Here is a 19951-nt window from a genome sequence, read left to right as displayed (position 1 = left end):
TGAAGTTGGGAGGGGGATGTGCTGGAAGGAATTCTGGGGGACTTAGAGGAGGAAGTTGGGTTAGATAATCAAAATACATTGTATACATATATGAAATTCTCGAAGGATAAATTAGCTAATGATTTTTTAAAGAATATATATTTTAGCATTCTCTTATTTCTTACTGACAATATTACAAAGTAATCACAATTCCTTTCATATCCTCCCATCAAGAGATACAACTTATTTTCTATTCCTTTCATCAAGTCTGGTTTTGTAATTTATTTGTTTTAATAGAATGGCAGAGTCAACCATATCACACTGGGCTTGAGCATGTGTCCTAAGCGGCTTTGCAGTCTCTTTTGACTGCTGTTTTTGTAACCTCTGCTATTGTCTTTATGTGGAAAAAAGCTGAACTTTGGCCTGTTTGTGCTGACTAGAGAAGTCTTATTTTAAAAACAATTTATATATATACAGAGAGAGAAAGAAAGAGAGAAAGAGGGGAGAGAAAGAGAGAGAGAGAGAGAGAGAGAGAGAGAGAGACCTAGCTAAGATATTGAGGACTGATAAATCTTCAGATGGCTCAGTAGTTGCTCACAGAAGCAAGAGTTTCAAGCTGAGAAAATCATTTCCATCTTGGGTCACTAGAAGAACCCAGCTTAACTCAATACAAATCCTTAAGCCACAGTTTATGTATTATGAGTTTAAAAAATACTGGTTGGAGCAGTAGAGATGGCTCAGCCATTAAAGGCAGGGCTCACAACCAAAAATACATAAAATCATGCTTTCAAGCCAGTAAAATTTTAGAATAGTTTATAAATAGAAAAAGCAAATTGATGCCAATCAGTCATGAGTTTTGACTGAAAGAATAGCATTTAGAAGTATATCAACATCGTTAGTATCGAGCAATGAACACTTGCTATGTGAATAGCCTTACCTTAATTGGATTTCTATAGAAAGACTGCCATCCAGATGACGGAAATGACATAGCAATAATACGCTCTGGAAGTCAAAGTAATTGCTATGATGACTATCATAATAGAGATGACAAAACATACAAAAATTTCAACTACATATAGCAAAACTCCTTTTTTAATAAAAACAACATTTGAAATAGAAAAATAACAATTCTCTGAATAATCAAAATGATTTACTATATTAAATTACTTGATATAATAATAACCATTAAATGGACACAGTGATCCTAAGACTCAATTGGTTCATCTATCGACCACAGATTTCTATAGGGCTAAGTCTGAAGCCTCCTCAGTGTCAGTAAAATTTCTTTAACAAACCAAAGAAAACAGCCTGAACTCCAATAAGCAACTTCCAGAGTACTTTCCAGGCATGACTCAGGAAATCTGAGACCAAGAGAAAAGAAACCTCAGTTTCTGGAGTTGTAAGGAAATTGAAAATTCTCCTGGGATCCTTGAAATCATGGCTAACTACCTGAGCTGAATAAGACTATTTCAGTCAATAACCCATCCCACCTCCTGAACTACAATCAAATAGTTCTGGTTTTAAGTGACATAAGTAGATATTTCCATTGCCATGGTCACACTGCCACAATGGCATGTGTGCTCCTAGATAAAGAATGCTTTGAAGTAACATTGCGGTAATCAAAAGAGTATGCAGCATCTACTAGTCACACACAAAATGCCAAATTTTTATAAACAGTATCAACAGGTAAGTATCACAAACCAGTTACATAAGTGAGGTCCAGGTCAAACCCATCCTTCATGTATCGTCTTTTGTTTCCTGAAACCTGAATTGGAAAGTCATAAAGTTGTAAATATAGATCATCAGGAAAAAAATAACAAAATATACAAATCTACAACCTGAAACACACACACAAAAAAAATGTGTGTTGCCACTCACCCGTCGCCTGATCAACTTTTCCAGATCTCTTTTTTGATGAGCCAGTTGCAAAATTCTTATCAGAATAAAAAGCCGCAGAGGTCGAAATACAATTCCCAATCTAAGTAAATTTATACATAAAAATTTAAGTACTCATTTTTTGCTAGAAAATAAACAGAATGGTTATTATGTATTAAGTTTAACACTTATTCATTCATTAATTCACTCATTCATTTTTGGTGGTGCTGTGGGTCAAGTCCCAAGACCCTGTGCAAGCTTGGCAAGTTGCTCTACATTGAGGCATGCTTCTAGTTCTGTTTTCATTTTGGAACAGTGGTTCTTGACCAGGGCAGTGTTCTTTTACTTCTATGTAGAAGATAATTGTCCATATCTAAAGACACTTTTGATTGTCATATTATGTGGGTGTGTTGCTACTATATTAAGAGGATATGGGATAGGTGTACTAATAAATGTTTCGTCATGAATGACATCCTTTGCCAGAATTATTTGACCTAAAATGCCAATAATATTAAATTTGGAAAAGATAAACTCAGAATTTGTGGTTTAACACCAGTTTTTCTTTTTTTTCCCTGCTCTGTGAGTGTGCATGTTTGTGTGTTCATCAAAACACAGCCTGTAATATTTATATCAGTAAATAAGGATTCACTATTGCTGGTAAGGACATTTCAGAAAATAGAGTCAAATATTAGCCAAATAAGCTCACTGTTGTTTCTCCTACCATTAAAAACACCAAGGTAGAGAACTACTCTTTGAAAAACTGGGTATGTAATTTGAAGCCATATGAACAAGGCACCATGAAGAGCTCTGTAAAGTTCTTCAAAGCATGGGGTATGGAGTGAAGGGGTGGCTCAGCAGTTAAGAGCACTTGCTCTTGTAGAGGACATGGGTCTAGTTCCCAGCACCCAGACGACAGCTCACAACCATCTGCAATTCCAGTTCCAGGGGATCGAGTTCTCTTCTCTGGTCACTGATGATGTATGGTGCATCAAAACACCCAAACAAATAAAATAAAAATGAGTAAGTGTTTTTTTTTAAAGTAAATTTTATTAAATTATAAAAGTTTCCATTTCCGCCCCTCTTCCCAACACCCTCCCACTCCCCCCACTCCCTCTCTTCCTCCCTCTTCGTCCCTTAGGGCAGTCAGGCACTCTTGGTTACAGGGAAATCCCGGGACTGCAGTACTATCTATTATATCTAAGGTGTTTGTTATTGAAGCGCAAATGGGAATTTATGAAATTATATTACATTCTGAAGTTAAAGTTGATATAAGAGGAGTCAAGTCTAGTTTTTTCCCTTTGTAATTTTTATTCAGTTAAAGATTGTTGGTGTGTATATTCTCAACATACCCTTAAATACCAACATGTTTTAATTTTAAAGTACATGGAAATTTATATGAACACTTATTTGTAGACAACTTATCTGGCACAGTCAAGAGAGTTCAGTCAAAATAGTAAATAAAACCATGGGAAATGCAACAAATCAAAGGAAGCAAACAACTCAAAAACACAAAAGAGTAGTTTTGAGAGGAAAATAATATGTTTCATACATTGGGACATCTCTAAGAAACTTCTTCTCATAAAACATGACCGTGATGGCGATGAACAGAGTCACACCAATAACGACGGCATCTAGGGTGTTCAGTAAATCAGAAAAATAGTGTTGTCTCCTGGAGCAGAAAGATGGGAAAGTTTCAGAGCACAAGTTATTTGACTCATCTTCACGAAGAATTCTGTTTTCAGTCCTATCAGTAGTACCAGGAAGAAGAAAGTGGATCATCCTACCCTCTCCTGAGATTCTAACCACTTACTGGCTCCTGATCCCCACCCTGTCACCTGCATATAATTATGTTCCAAGCACAAGTGTTTTGTGGGTGTGTAGGCTGGCTGGAACTGAGACCTGGCCAATAACTTTTGAGATTTATCACCTACGATGGGGAGGAAGTGGCCAAGTTGTTCATGCTTCTGCATGTAACTGCAATAAACTCACTAATTATCCAAAATAAAAAGAGTCCTGTCTTAATCTGTTTAAAATGCATTATCAAAACTACTTGAGTAATGGAAACGTACATCAATATAGAGTTTTCAAGTGTTAAAGCATCTATTCTCTCTCTCTCTCTCTCTCTCTCTCTCTCTCTCTGTCTCTCTCTCTCTCATCTATCATGTCTCGCTCATCTGTTTATTATCTGTCTATCATTTTTCTGTCTATCATCTGTCTATCTATGTATCTATCAATCTGTCTATGGATCAACTATCTGTCTGTCTATCATCTGTCTATCTATATATCTATCAATCTGTCTATGGATCAACTATCTATCTATCATCTATCTATCTATCTATCTAAAGTGTCAGGATAGAAATTCATAATTGATAAGAAACAGAAGTAAACTACTGAGCAAGAGGCAAGAACTTCCTTCTCCTTTGTAGGTAAAGTAGTAGACAATATGCATTGCTGGTGAGCAGATGAAGCGGGAGTATAGAGGAACTGGGAATGTGAAAGTATATAAAAGAAACTTATATAGGGAGAGGGTTCCATTATGATATGGCTTTGTATGAATACTGGTGTTTCAATGAATAAATATAGTCTGTCCAGGTAAAAAACAGACTTCTTTTCTTCATATGTTATTACTGGTATTCTAGAGAAAATTTCTTCTGATTTTGAGATAGCACCTATTTTTAGATGGATGTTTTTCAGTTGTCTTAGTTATGGTTTATATTGCTGCAACGAAATATATGACCAAAACATAAGTTGGGGAAGAAGGGTTTATTTGACTTACACTTCCACACTGATGTTTATCACCAAAGGAAAACAGGACAAATATTCAAGCAGAGCAGGAACCTGGATGCAGGAGCTGATGCAGAGGTCATGGAGGGGTGCTACTTATTGGCTTGCTCCCCATGGCTTGCACTAGAAAAAAGTTTAGAGCCAGGTGTGGTGGGACTTGCCTTTAATCTCAGCACTGGGAGGGCAGAGCTGGCTGATCTCTGAGTTTCAGGTTAGCCTGGTCTAGAGATCCAGTTTCAAGACAGCCAGTCTTAGGCAGTGAAGAACAGAAAGCTAGTAAAAAATGTAATTGAATGAGGAAGCCATGTTCCAGGCCTAGCAAGTAGCAAAACTTGTCAGCTTCTACCATGTGGTTCTAATTTTAGAGTTAAGGACACAAGAAATGGATTATGTAATTTGCTGTCACACCTAATGAAAACCATTGAGGCCAGGCAAGTGTCAGGGTGAATGGAGGCCTAGAGAGGCCATTTTGTGAAGCTATGAAGTTGAAGCCTGGGTTGCCCTGGAGACCCCAAGATGTTGGAGATGCCCCAGAGTTGTGGGGTATCTGCCGAGGAGAGCCGCTGACAGGGAGTGTAACCGGCCCAAAAGAAAGAAATGTGTTGCAGTCAACAAAGCTGGATGGAGTTGGGGATCTGAAGATCATTTTGACATCAGACATGAAAATGTAGAATTTGGAATTTTCCCTGTTTGCTTTATTTCTTGCTTTGGTCCAGTATTTCCTCAGTATGCTACCTTCCCTATATTTGTGAATGGTAATATATATCCTGTGCCATTATGTGTTGGAAGTATGTGATCATTTTTAATTTTAATTTTATAAGGAATTACAGTTAAGAGATTGCATGAATCTCAGAGGAGACTTTGAACTTCAGACTTTTAAACATTGTTGATACTGTGACAAACTATAGAAGTTAGACTAAATGAATTTTGCATTATGAAATTGTTACAATTTTGTGGGGGCCAGGGATTTTAGGGAGTATGACTTTATAGGAGTAGTTACAACCTTGTTGAAAGAAGTATGTCACTGAGGGGGCAGGCTTTGAGAATTCCTACGCTCAGGATATTTCCCAATGTTTCAGTCAACTTCCTGTTACCTGCAAGCCAAGATATAGCCAGCACCATGTCTGCCTGCATGCTGCCATGTTCACCAACATGATGATAATGGACTGGACCTCTGAAACTAAGTAAGCCACCCCAATTAAATATTTCTCTTTATAAGAGTTGCTGTGGTCATGGTGTCTCTTCACAACAACAAAAACCCTAACTAAGACAATCACATACATGTTTCTTTTATTCATGAACATATAAACACAATGTTAGCCTGGCTTGTCCTTGAAGCCCTCTTAAGCTTTACCAATTGAGAAACTCATCTGCAGTACATTGTTGTAGAACACTGACAGCACTGACAAAGCTGCTCTACATAAAACTGAATTTAGCTTATTGCGTTTCTGTGGAACAAACCTATAAGGAGAATCACTTTGATGGAGAATCCATTTTGTTGAGCTGACATGACAATTCTTACAGGATACTTCTTATGTCATTGCAAAAATTGGCTTTATGCTTCAAAAAAATAAGGAGAATCACACTTACCCTTCTATATATACTCGAAGAAGAACATCCACAAGGAAAAACAAAGCAATAGCAAAAGAAACTGAACTGTATTCCAAAGGAATATAAAATCTGTTTTTATTAAGATGTAGATCTATAGCCACAAGAAATATGTCCAGAAATATCAGCATAATTTCAAATATTCTAAAATGAATAAACAGAAAGAGTGAAGGTGTTGTCTCCATAGTGACACAATATTAAAGTCAATGCTCAGATGTCCCCAAAAATTCTCATTTAAAGCTGAACTGTCCTGTGACAGAAAGAACAATGCTGCTTTAGAGTCTTAAGAAAACATTCAGTTTTCACACAATAAAAGCAGTGATTAAAATCTGCACCAAGCCCCTCCATACTTCCTACAGCAGAGATGTCAGTTGAACTCTCTAAGCTAGAACAACAAATCTAAATTAAAGTCATAAGCTTCTCAGTGTAAACTCTTTAAATGCTCAGAATTTATAATGACGTTTTACAAATTTCTCATAATAAATGAAATCACATTAGTCCAAATAAGTTTGACTTTAGCAAAAAAAGAAGTGAAAGCATGAATAACATATTCCCTTTAAAATACACTTTCACCAGTAAATACATGATTACATATGCACGGTTTCACACATGGATCCTGTACACAGACCAGATACATGATAAATAATCCAATTTCATAAATATTGAATGATTAATTGAACTCTTAATTGTTCCAGACTTTTTCTTGCATAATCTCAAAAAACTTATATGATTATTTTCCTAAATTACAAAGATGAATCAACTCAACTTTAAAGTATGCTTTTTAAAAACTATTAATACAATTAAAATATTTTTAACTTGGGAGTTGTCAAAATAGTTCAGTAGTAAAACACCACTCATGCTTGAATTCCCCAGATCCATCCACAGCATCTATGCAAAAGTAGGGTACAGGGCAGTGCAGCACTTAAAATCTCATTCCTAGGCAGGTGGAGACATAAGAATCTTGGGAAATCATTGACCAGTCAGCACAGCCTAAGTGAGTGGCATGTATAATGAGAGACCCTATTTACAAAAAAAATAAGATGACAAGACATTGAAGAAGATATTCAATGTTGAGTTGTGGATACACATACATATATACTCACACATCTGTACAAATAAGAACACCATACACATACAAAATTAAGTTTAAAGAAAATGATTACACTGCATGGATCTTTGTAATCATGTATCAAATAAATCTAATTAAATAATAAAATATTTCTGGAATTAAGTAATTTTGGTTGTATAAAGCAATTACATAACATTTAGCTTATAATGACAGAATTTAAAAATTGTATTCTTTCTTATTTTTACATTTATAATCAGACAAAAACTAATGTGTAACTATTTAGATTTGAGCAAAGGTTATTTCATTGTACTTCATACTGCTTAGTCTTAACTAAACTTCCAAGACAGATTAGATTACATTAAATGTGGATGCATGAATTAATTAGCAACATTTTGAAGCAAAAAATCTTTTATTTTGTTCTCTCTGGTTTTTTGCAGGTCCCTTTTTATTAAATTTTAAAAAATAAATGTCAAAAATATTTATTTACTTCCATTTCAAGACCCTCACATACCTGAAGGCAACTGATGATACAAGGAAATAGACTATTTCCTTAATCGAGTTCCTATAAAAGTTAGGAAAATTAAATCAATCTCATATTCCTCCTAACATGTATTATGAACTTAGCAAAATAAAATCCCTTTATAAGTATAAATTTTACATAATAGTTCTCATAATATGTATACCAAAATGTCCTATGCTAGTAATTAAAATGTTTGTACTTTTGCTTTTTTGTGTTTCTAGCTAGAATACATGTGAATAAAACACCTTGCTCTGGATATTGAGTAACATATCTTTGCCTGGAAAGCTCCAACTCCAACTTTAAGGAAACATTAAGCTTGGGAACAACCAATTAAAGCATTATGGCTTGGAGACAGAAAAGGGTGGCTTTTAAAAAAGGATTCCAATGTCAGCTCTTCTATTAGCAAATTAGGATCATCAAACCTGGAGATACCTCAGTGTCCTAGCAACAAAATAATGGTTTTCTTTTAAAAAATACAAATTAAAGCCAGGTGGTGTTGGTGCATACCTTTAATCCCACCACTTGGGAAGCAGAGGATAAAAGATCTCTGTGAGTTCAAGGCCAGTGTAGTTTAAAGAACAAGTTCTAGGACAGTTGGGGCAGTTACACAGAGAAACCCTGTCTAGAAACAAACAAACAAACAACAATAACTAAAGGAGTACTCTCAAACTCTTTCTTTAAAGCTAGTATTTTTCTAATATCCAAGCCAGGTAAAGATACAACAAAACTACAGACAGATACTACTTACAAACATAGATACAAAAATCCCCAGTAAGATATTAGCACACTGAACAAAAACACACATTACAAAAGCATTCTCCATGATAAAGTTGGCTTAATCTTGCAAATGTAGTGTTGGTTCAATATACATAAGTCAATAAATATAGTAAATCAAACAACTTGAAAAAGCATATGATTATGACAAGAGATGTAAAAACTGCCTTTGAAAAAAATCTGACATGCTTCATGACAAAAGTCCTGGAGAAGTAGAAGTGGAAGAAGTGCTCTGGTGTATGAGGTCCTTCCGTTTATGTGTTGCTTTCGTTGGCTAATGAATAAAGAAATTGCTTTGGCCTTGATAGGACAGAACTTAGGCAGCTGGGGAAAGCTAGGCAGAATGCTGGGAGAAGGAAGGCAGAGAAGGAGCCACCACCATGGGTCCTCCCCCTGAGACAGATGCCAGTTAGAATCTTTACTGGCAAGGCACTGCCACGTGGCAATATACAGATTAATGAAATGGTTTAAATTAATGTAAGAGTTAGCCAATAAGAAGCTAGAGCAGTGTTTTAATTAATACAATTTCTGTGTTGTTATTTTGGGGGTAAGCTAACTGGGTGGCCTGGATGAACAAGCAAACCACTCCTGTAACAGTGCTCTTCAACATAATAAAGGGTGTATATGACAAACCCACAGTCACATTGTCCTAAAAGGAGAAAAACCCAAAGCAACGTCATTAAAATCAGGATGACACAGAGCTGCCAGTTATCCTCACACTAGATTGCCGGAAGCTCTAGCCACAACAATAAGGCAGGAGAAGGAAATTGCAGGTCTACAAACAAGAAGAAAACTTATCCTTTGTTTCAGATGATATGATATTATACAGAAATCCCAAAATTCCACCAGAAAACTGCTAGGAATAATCAACACTTTCAGCAACATGGATGGTACACAATCAGTTTACAAAAAGGCTTTCTATACATCACAGCACACATACATAGAAAGAGATAAAGGACACACCCTGATTTACAACAGCATCAAAGACAATAAAATATCTTGGAATAAACCTAAACAAGGAGGTAAAAGGCCTCTACAATCAATACTTCAAATCTCTGAAGAAGCAATCGAGAAAATGGAAAGGTACTTTATGTTCATGGATATACAGCACTGATATTGTGAAAATGACCATCCTACCAAAACCTATTTACAGAATCAATTCAATCTCAATCAAAATCCCCATCTTATTCTTCACAACAATAGAAAAAAGTCTTAGGGAACCAGAAAAGACCCTGGACTGCCAAAGCAATTCTGAGCAAAAATAATAACACTGGAGGTGCTGGAGAGATTGCTCAGAGGTTAAAAGTACTGGCTGCTCTTCCAGAAGATCTGGGTTTGAGTCTCACCAACCACACTGCAGCTCACAACTGTCTGTAATTCCAGTTCTAGTAGACCTGACACCCTCATACAGACATACATGCAGGCAAAATATCAATACCCATAAAGTATAAATATATAGATCATTTTTAAAAATAATAATACTGTGGTGATTTATTATTATTATTATTATTATTGAGCTCTACATTTTTTTACTCCCCTCCCTAGTTCTCCCCTCCCCTTCAACCCTCTACCAAGTTGATCTCCATGCTCCAAATTTATTAAGGAGATCTTGTCTTTTTATTCTTCCCATGTCGATTATATCTATGTATGTCTCTCTTAGGGTCCTTATTGTTGGCTAGGTTCTCTGGGATTGTGATTTGTGGGCTGGTTTTCTTGCTTTATGTTTAAAAACCACCTATGAGTGAGTACATATGATAATTATCTTTCTGTATCTGGGTTACCTCACTCAAAATGATGTTTTCTAGCTCCATCCATTTGACCGCAAAATTCAAGATGTCATTATTTTTTTTCTGCTATGTAGTACTCCATTGTGTACCACATTTTCCTTATCCAGTCTTTGGTCGAAGGACATTTAAGTTGTTTCCAGTTTCTGGCTATGACAAATAAAGTTGCTCATGTCTTTGTGGAACGATTGAGCATCCTTTGGGTATATACTCAAAAGTGGTATTACTGGGTCTTGAGAAAGATTGTTTCCTAATTTTCTGAGACATCACCACATGGACATCCAAAGGGGCTGTACCAGCTTGCATTCCCATCAGCAATGGAGTAGTGTTCCCTTTAACCCAAAACTTCTCCAGTATAAGTTGTCATCAAAAAAAAAATCATCACAGTAAAAAATAATAATAATACTGGAGGGATTGCCATTTCAGACTTTAAGATATATTATAACAATAATAAAACCAATATGGCACCATCACAAAAACAAACATGTATACTAATTGAACAAAATACAAGAACCAAGCATGTCTTTCCGTATCTGACAAAAAGGCAAAAACAGCATTTTAAACAAATGGTGCTTGGAAATCTGGATATCCACATGCAGAAGAATAAAATTAGACCCATATCTCTTACCCTACCCTACAATTAGATGCAAGTGGATCAAAGACCTCAATTTTAAACCTGAAACACTAAAACTGCTAGAATAAAACATTGGTTTTCTCTACAAGATATAGGTAAAGGAAAGAATTTTCTGAACAGGACTTTATTTACCAAAGAATTAAGGAGAGAATTGACAAGTGTGGTACCTTGTAAAAATAATACCCTTCTATAAAGCTAAGGAAATAATTGATTGAGTGAAGAGAAAACCTACAGAATCTAATAGAATCTTTGCCAGGTAAACGTCTGAAGGAGAATCAATATTTAGAAGATACAAAAAACTCAAAAAATATGAAGTCAAGGAAATAATAAATGATCCAATTCAAAATAAACTATACAATTAAAAGAAATAGGTTAGGAATCTGAACATACTTTTCAATAAAAGAAAAAAATACGGTTTTAAAAATCTCTAAAAAGTGTTTATCATCCTTAGCAAACAGGGAAATGCAAAATAAAGCAACTTGAAGGTATCATTTTCTCCAGTCAGAATAGCTATAATCAACAACACAATGGACAGCAAATTCTAATGAGGTGTACAGGAAGAAGACCCTCATTCAATGTTGGTAGAAATGCAAGTTTGTAAAGTCCTTCTGGAAATAAGTAAGGGAAATCCTCAAAAATATTTCTAAAAATATATTGTATGACCCAACTATACAACTCTTTGGCATATGCCCACAGGACTCACCATCCTACAGATTGTAGACAGAGGCTGCTTTTTCGTTTCCCCGGCCAACCAGATCCAAAATAATCATACAGAAACTATATTAACTGCAATATTATTTGAGCAATAGCTTAAGCATATTTCTAGTTAGCTATTACATCTTAAATTAACCAATTTCTATTATTTTATATTTTACCATGAGGCTCATGGCTTATTGTTACCAGTGCGTGGGTGTCTTTCTCCTCCTGTGGCTACATGGATTCTCCCTGACTCTCTCCTCTATCTGCCTGGAATTCCTATCTTGCCCTATTATGCACTGTAATAGGCCCAAATAATAAATAATAATAGGCCCAAATAATAAAGAAGATTAATCAAGGTATTCACAGCATACAGAGGTGAATCCCACATCACCTCCTCTTTTCTGTCTAAATAAACTTGGCATGCCAATGTGGGGCTAACTACATCCACATAAAACTTGAGAGAGCTTGGGAAGAAATTTTAGACACAAAAGAATAGTTAAGCAAAGCTTCTTGGTAGCTGGCATTGTTTTTTGGACGGTTTCTATTTGCTGGTCATGAGCAGGATAATAGAGGTTTTTCTGACTCAACAGTAGCAAGGAAGGCTGTGTGGCTTCTTTAGAAGCCAGCTTCCTGATTTGCCAGCACATAGAGCTCTGACTCTTTTGGGAGGCCTGGCTGTGGAGCATTCAAATGGGGTTTGTGAGCCGAGTACTACAACTTGCTTAATTGCAACACGGACCTGCTGTGTGTCTGAAAATGGCGCTGTGAGCATGGCTTGCAGAGCTGTAACTGCAGACCTCCACCATGTTGAACTGTGCAGAGCCAAAAAGTAAAGCAGCCTTAGTCCTAGCCATTCCATTTAGGATTTTAAGAAGTGGTTCTGGTCACACAAGGATTACAGATATGCAATAAAGACAGATTTAGATGAAAAAATACCTCTAAATGGATCACAGCATTAGATAAAGCTATGTAGGCTTGAGAAGAAAAAGAGTATAGACAGTTATAAGAGAAAAGACTGCATACAATCATAGGTTAAAGGAGCAAAGATAATAAAATAGATATTAAACTTGTAGAAAAAAATAATAGAGTAAGAAAAATAAGCAATGTAAAGGTAGAAAATACACAGAGTCTAGTTTATGTATATTATTTTGTTTTCTTTGAATTTTTGACTGTGAATGAGCTAAGAACATAGAGACATCTCATTGTACAGGTGCTAAGCTAAAACAACCTATATACTTTAAAGGTATCATTACTTCCAAATTTGGGTCTAAGGATATGTTGCTTTGAAAAAAAAAGTTCTGCTTTTGTTTCCACAGAGGGTAAGAACCTGTGAATTCTTTCCAAACTAATGTGGTTTGATGGATCAAGATCCCCTGAAAGGTCTCCATAAACTCCAAAATTATTTTGCCCAACCAAAAGCAGGAAGTAGTTTTGAGAGAACTATGTCCCAATTCCCAAATATTGCTTATAAATGTTTGTCTACATTTAAAGGGTGATATGCTATAGAGATAAATACTTTGCATTGGTATGGATTTTGGTTTATTGATACAAATTTAAGCACAATTTTGTTATATGTATATTTCTGCTTTTGATTAAGGTATTGTATTTGTGCACCTCATTTAAAAATGTAATGTATAATCAAGGAATAAAGGCTAATAGATATTCATTAATAAATAGTCAAGCTTATAGTCTTGTTAGAATTTTTAGATATACAGGAATATTATTCCAATAGATAATCTTTAAACCTTTCAAAGGCTAGGAGACTATGGCATTTAAAATGTTTCAAGAACTTAGGACTTTTCATGGCAATGAGAAGCATTTTCTTCTGGCAGCGCCAATCTACTTCAAGAGGATGATGGGCATCAAAGAGGCTTCTTATAGAATTTGTTAGACATTTGGGCAAGAAACTGCTCTTGCCTGGACTGCTTGATGTGATGTTGTATGTCCTGGACATGCAGGATGCATAGAAAAATGACTGATGAACTTGCCTAAAGGTGAGACAGTCCTTCAGGGTCCCTGCTTCATGGAAGAGTCTGTCATACATTTTGCAGGACACAGAAGAAATCAATTTATGAACTTTACCAGTGCAAGGCATAAGAGATCTTGAAATTTCCTGTTTCATGGAAACAATGGTACAGATACAGTGATCCTGTAGGCTGAAGATATTACAATATTACAAAAGAATTTTGGGTGATTGTCCAAGCAGTGAGATGTGTCTGTCAATTCTAGAGTTTTGGAAGTTGCTTACAATGTACTTCCTGTTTACTTAGGTAATATTATATCCTTCTGGAGTTTTTGATGGAGTAAAGAATAGATAGTTATATTTAGTTTTATTTAGTTTTAGTAAAATATAAAGTAGATATAAATACTATAACTATAATTCTTCTTTGATAACTGTTTTGTTGTATATAGTCTTGCTATGTATGTTAAAGTTACATAGTAAGTAACTTTACTTTTAAAAGTAAGTTCCTTTTACTTTGACAGAAAAGCAGAGGTGATGTGGGATTCCCCTCTTAGACTGTGAATACCATTGTTGAATAAAGAAGCTGCTTTAGGCCTATTGTAGCACAGAGTAGGGCAAGGTGGAAATTCCAAGCAGACAGAGGAGGAGAGAGTCAGCTGAGTCATTGAGAAGCCATATAGCTGTTACAGGAGACAGATGCTGGACGCCAAATAGAACCTTATTGGTAGGCCACAACCACGTTAGTGATAAACAGATTAATAGAAATGGGTTAATTTAAGATATAAGAGCTAGCTAGGAATATGCTTAAGCTAATAGGCTAGGCAGTGTTTTAATTAATATAGTTTCTATAATTATTTCAGATCTGGGCAGTCAGGAAACGAACAAGCAATGTCTGCCTACAACAGATACTTGATCAGCAATGTTCATTGCTGTTTTATTTACAATAGCTAGGAAACAGCAACAACCTAAATGTCTGTTAACAGATGAATAGATAATAAAAATCCAGTACAATTTATATAAAGGAATACTATTTAACTGTAAGGAACAATGCAATCATGAAGCTTTTAGGTAAACAAACGGAATTAGAAGGAGGCAACCCAGATACAGAAAGATAAATGTCACATGTTCTCTCTCACCTGGAGTTCTGAGTTCCAAATCTTCAGAGGTAGGTATGCAACATGGAGTAGCCACAGAAACTAGAAAATGAAAAGGAGCCATAGGTGGAAATAGGGTGGAAGGGAGAATAGCAGTGTGCAGGTGACAGGAAGTTTTTATACTTCAACAAAGCTTACTTTTTTGAAGTGGAGCAAAAAAAAATACTGACTTTGCACAATCTGCCTGAATTTTACCACATCCCTGATTACTCCATTGGAGAAAATGTTTATTTAATATTCAGAGTTTAATAAAGTAGTAGTGTGATCTCTTTGGAATGATGGTCCAAAATTTTTTAGAAGGTATTTAAAGTGGAAATTCTAGGTACTTAGAAAACTTATTTATAGTCATTAGTTAGTCCTTTGTTTTTCCTGTAACTTCTGAACACTATAGTGTTTTACAATAGTGACCAGTTAATTTCACTTCTGGTAGTACTTATTCCCTATACATCACTGATAAAAGCCAATTAATGAGTATCCAAAATAGAAGAAATCTCAATATATCTATAATCTTGACACAAAAGATTTTAAGAACATATTGCTTTTTTATTAAAAAAAACACATTACACGCTACTAGATTTGTGCAGTATGAAGTATCCCAGGAAACATTATTCATAAATAAATAAAAAATTAATAAAATCTCAGTGATTGTGAAGAGGCTTTTTAATAATAAATTATGTTCCTTTTCCCTATCATTTCTCAAATCTATAAACTGGGAATCAGAAGATATCCAGGAAAAACAGAAAAGACCAATGTTAAAAAATAAGTAGAATTCTACAATTATCTGTAAAGAAATGTTGCAATAAAATCACTACCATGAGGCTTTCCCCGACCCCATAGATGCCCAGGTCACCCTGTAGTGCAGGCTCCCCCCTCCCGCCTGCCATCCCAGCTCCCATCCAGGTACGAATTCCTATATTTCTCCCTTCCCCCTGGGGCCATAAAATTTCCCCAGCTCAGCTGCCTTGCAAGCTGGGCCTGCATTGTAAGTGCATCCCGGAAAGAGGGAGTGCCTGTGTTTCAGTAGCCTGCCTGAGGAAAGGTGGGCATTCTGTCAGTGAAGTCCCTGCCCAAGAAGGGAACCTGAACCGGTACCAGAAGTTCCAATAGAGAGCATTTGAAGTAAGAGATGGGCAGACGTCAAGGCAAGACATCATCCAAAAATCTGAAAAACAACATGAAAACACCAGATCCCAAGGACCCTACAATAGAAGGACTTGAACACCTTAACCCAGAAGAAGTGGAAAAAAGTGCCATTATGAAAGCAATAGAGTCCCTTAAACAGGATATGAATAACTCCCTTAAAGAAATGGATGAGAAATATAACAAAAAGTTTGAAGAAATGAGTATAGAAATAGATACAAAAGATAACAAAAAGTTTGAAGAAATAAGTAAATCCGTGAATGATGCCCTGAGAAACCAAGAAAAAGCAATCAAACAGGTAAAGGAAACAGTTCAAGAATTGAAAACTGAAATGGAGGCAAGGAAGAAAACACAAACCGAGAACTGGCTGGATATGGAAAACCTAGGTAAACAAACGGAGACTACAGAATCAAGCATAACCAATAGAATACAAGAGATAGAAGAACGAATCTCAGATTCTGAAGATACCATAGAAAAAATTAATGCTCTGGTCAAAGAAAACGGCAAATCCAACAAATTCTCTTCACAAAACATTCAGGAAATATGGGACACAATAAAAACACCAAATCTAAGAAGAATAGGGATTGAAGAAGGAGAAGAACTGCAGATCAAAGGCCCAGAAAATATATTCAACAAAATTATAGAAGAAAACTTTCCCAACCTAAAGAATGATATTCCTATGAAGGTTCAAGAAGCATACAGAACACCGAATAGACTGGATCAGAAAAAAACATCCCCTCGCCATATAATAATCAAAACACAAAACATACAGATTAAAGAAAGAATTTTAAGAGCTGCAAAGGAAAAAGGTCAAGGAACTTAGAAAGGCAAACCTATCAGGCTTACACCGGACTTCTCTATGGAAACCATGAAAGCCAGAAGATCCTGGATAGAGGTACTGCAGAAACTAAGAGACCATGGATGCAAACCCAGACTACTATACCCAGCCAAGCTATTGTTCACTATCAACGGAGAAAACAAAATATTCCAGGATAAAAATAAATTTAAACAATTCGTAGCCACAAATCCAGCCTTACAGAAAGTAATAGAAGGAAAATCGCAACCCAAGGAATCCAACATTCCCATTACTGCCTACAATAACCCAGACATTTAGCGACCCTTCACAACCACAACTCAAAGAAGAGAAACAACACAAACTCTACTACACACACACACAAAAAAAAAATAATAACCAGAACCAACAACCACTGGTCATTAATATCACTTAATATTAATGGTCTCAATTCACCTATAAAGAGGCACAGACTAAGAGATTGGATATGAAAACAGGATCCAACATTCTGCTGTTTACAAGAAACACACCTCAACCACAAAGATAGACATCTACTCAGAGTAAAGGGTTGGGAAAAAGTTTTCCAAGCAAACAGACCTAAGAAACAAGCGGGCGTGGCCATTCTAATATCTAACAAAACTGACTTCAAACTAAAATCAATCAGAAGAGATAAAGATGAACATTTTATACTCATAACAGGAACAATTAATCAGGAGGAAGTCTCAATCCTGAATATCTATGCCCCTAATATAAAAGCACCCACTTATGTAAAAGAAAAACTTTTAGGGAGTGGCTCTGATCCTGTACCAGAAGATACAATGGAGGGGTAAGTGTGTTGTTCCTGACCGCCACACAAGTCCGGTTAGGGAACACACAATATTCCCGCCATCCTTATCTCCCTGGCTACTCCAAAGAGGCAGCTTCCCCCAGCTAAACCCTCTCTCCTGCTACACCATCCCAGCTTTCTGCCTGGAACCTCTACCCTTCCCCTCTCCCTTTTTCAGGGCTTAAATTCCTCCATCTCAGCCGGGGTGGGCACCGCGGGCCAGACAGGTGGCGAGTGCAAAGGGACAGAAGTCCCTTTGTTCTAATAGCCTGCCTGCAGCAAGCTAAGGCTGCAGGCAAAGTGATTCCTGGATAGCAAGGGGAACTAATCCAGTAAAAGAAGACCCAGCGGAGGGAAGAGCCATTGGAGAGCATCTGAAGGAAGAGATGGGCAGGCGTCAAGGCAAGAATTCCTCCAATAATCTGAAAAACAACATGAAAACACCAGATTCCAGCGATCTTATGACAGAAGGACTTGAGCACCCTATTCCAGAAGAAGTGGAAAACAGTGTCATTATGAAAGCAATAGGGTCTCTTAAGCAGGGTATGAATAACTCACTTAAAGAAATAGAAGAGAAATATAACAAAAAGATGGAAGAAATGAGTAAAGAAATGGAAGACAAATATAACAAAAAGTTTGAAGAAATGAGTAAATTCATAAATGATACCCTGGGAAACCAAGAAAAAACAATCAAACAGGTAATGGAATCAGTTCAAGAATTGAAAACTGAAATGGAGGCAAGGAAGAAAACACAAACCAAGGACCGGCTGGATATGGAATATCTACGTAAACAAACAGAGACTTCAGGAACAAGCATAACCAATAGAATACAAGAGATAGAAGAACGAATCTCAGATTATGAAGACACCATAGAGAAAATAAAAGCTCTGACCAAAGAAAACAGCAAATCCAACAAATTCTCATCACAAAACATTCAGGAAATATGGGACATAATAAAAAAAAACCAAATCTAAGAAGAATAGGAGTAGAAGAAGGAGAAGAATTGCAGATCAAAGGTCCAGAAAATATATTCAACAAAATTATAGAAGAAAACTTTCCCAACCTAAAGATTGATGTTCCTATGAAGGTGCAAGAAGCATACAGAGCACCGAATAGACTGGATCAGAAAAAAACATCCCCTCGCCATATAATAATCAAAACACAAAGCATTCAGATTAAAGAAAGGATATCAAGAGCTGCAAAGGAAAAAGGTCAAGTAACCTATAAAGGTAAACCTATCAGACTTAGACCAGACTTCTCTATGGAAACCATGAAAGTCAGAAGCTCCTGGATAGAGGTACTGCAGAAACTAAGGGACCATGGATGCAAGCCCAGACTACTATAACCAGCCAAGCTTTCATTCACTATCAACGGAGAAAACAAAATAGTCCAGGATAAAAACAAATTTAAATAATACATAACTACTAATCCAGCCTTACAGAGAATATTAGAAGTAAAATTACATCCCAAGGAATCCAACATTGCCAACACTGCCTACAATAACTCAGACATCTAGTGACCCTTCACTAGCACAACTCAAAGAAGGAAAACACATACACTCTACTACCCAAAAAAAAAAATGACCAGAGTCAGCAACCACTGGTCATTAATATCTCTTAATATCAATGGACTCAATTCACCTATAAAGAGGCACAGACTAAGAGATTGGATACGAAAACAGGATCCAACATTCTGCTGTTTACAAGAAACACACCTCAACCACAAAGACAGACACCTACTCAGAGTAAAGGGCTGGGGAAAGGTTTTCCAAGCAAATGGACCTAAGAAACAAGCGGGTGTGGCCATTCTAATATCTAACAAAATCGACTTCAAACTAAAATCAATCAGGAGAGATGGAGATGGACATTTCATACTCATAACAGGAACAATCCATCAGGAAGAAGTCTCAATCCTGAATATCTATGCCCCTAATATAAAGGCACACACATATGTAAAAGAAACTCTTCTAGAACTCAAGGCAGTCATCAAACCACACATGCTAATAGTAGGAGACTTCAACACTCCTCTCTCACCAATGGACAGGTCAATCAAACAGAAACTCCACAGAGAAATAAGAGAATTACTAGAGGTAATGAATCAAATGGGCTTAACAGATATCTATAGAACATTCCACCCAAAAAAAAAAAGAATACACCTTCTTCTCTGCAGCTCGTGGAACCTTCTCAAAAATTGACCACATACTCGGAAACAAAGCAAACTTCCATAGATACAAAAAAATATTAGTAACCACCTGTGTCTTGTCGGATCACCACGGAATAAAGTTAGAATTCAATAACAATTCTAACACCAGAAAGCCTACAAATGTGTGGAAGTTGAACAGTCAACTAC

At 36.3% G+C, this 19951-nt stretch overlaps 1 protein-coding gene across 2 annotated transcripts in view; it reads right to left on the bottom strand.

The window, feature by feature from the left end:
• LOC125404339 (phosphatidylinositol 3,4,5-trisphosphate 3-phosphatase TPTE2-like) overlaps positions 1-19951 on the bottom strand; it is a 122647-nt gene that overhangs the window by 57762 nt on the left and 44934 nt on the right. For both annotated transcript variants that reach the window (XM_048440154.3, XM_048440155.3), the window contains exons 13-18: positions 7827-7877; positions 6229-6390; positions 3404-3523; positions 1858-1957; positions 1681-1744; positions 917-981 (exon numbers count right to left, since the gene is read on the bottom strand). In XM_048440154.3, the coding sequence (XP_048296111.3) occupies positions 917-981; positions 1681-1744; positions 1858-1957; positions 3404-3523; positions 6229-6390; positions 7827-7877 (562 nt within the window). The remainder of the gene's footprint in view (positions 1-916; positions 982-1680; positions 1745-1857; positions 1958-3403; positions 3524-6228; positions 6391-7826; positions 7878-19951) is intronic.

The sequence above is a fragment of the Myodes glareolus genome, chromosome 6 (assembly GCF_982192425.1).
Source record: "Myodes glareolus chromosome 6, mMyoGla1.1, whole genome shotgun sequence".
NCBI classification, from domain to species: domain Eukaryota; kingdom Metazoa; phylum Chordata; class Mammalia; order Rodentia; family Cricetidae; genus Myodes; species Myodes glareolus.
Note: the sequence above shows the minus strand (reverse complement) of the source record. Positions and strands in the feature narration are given on the sequence as shown.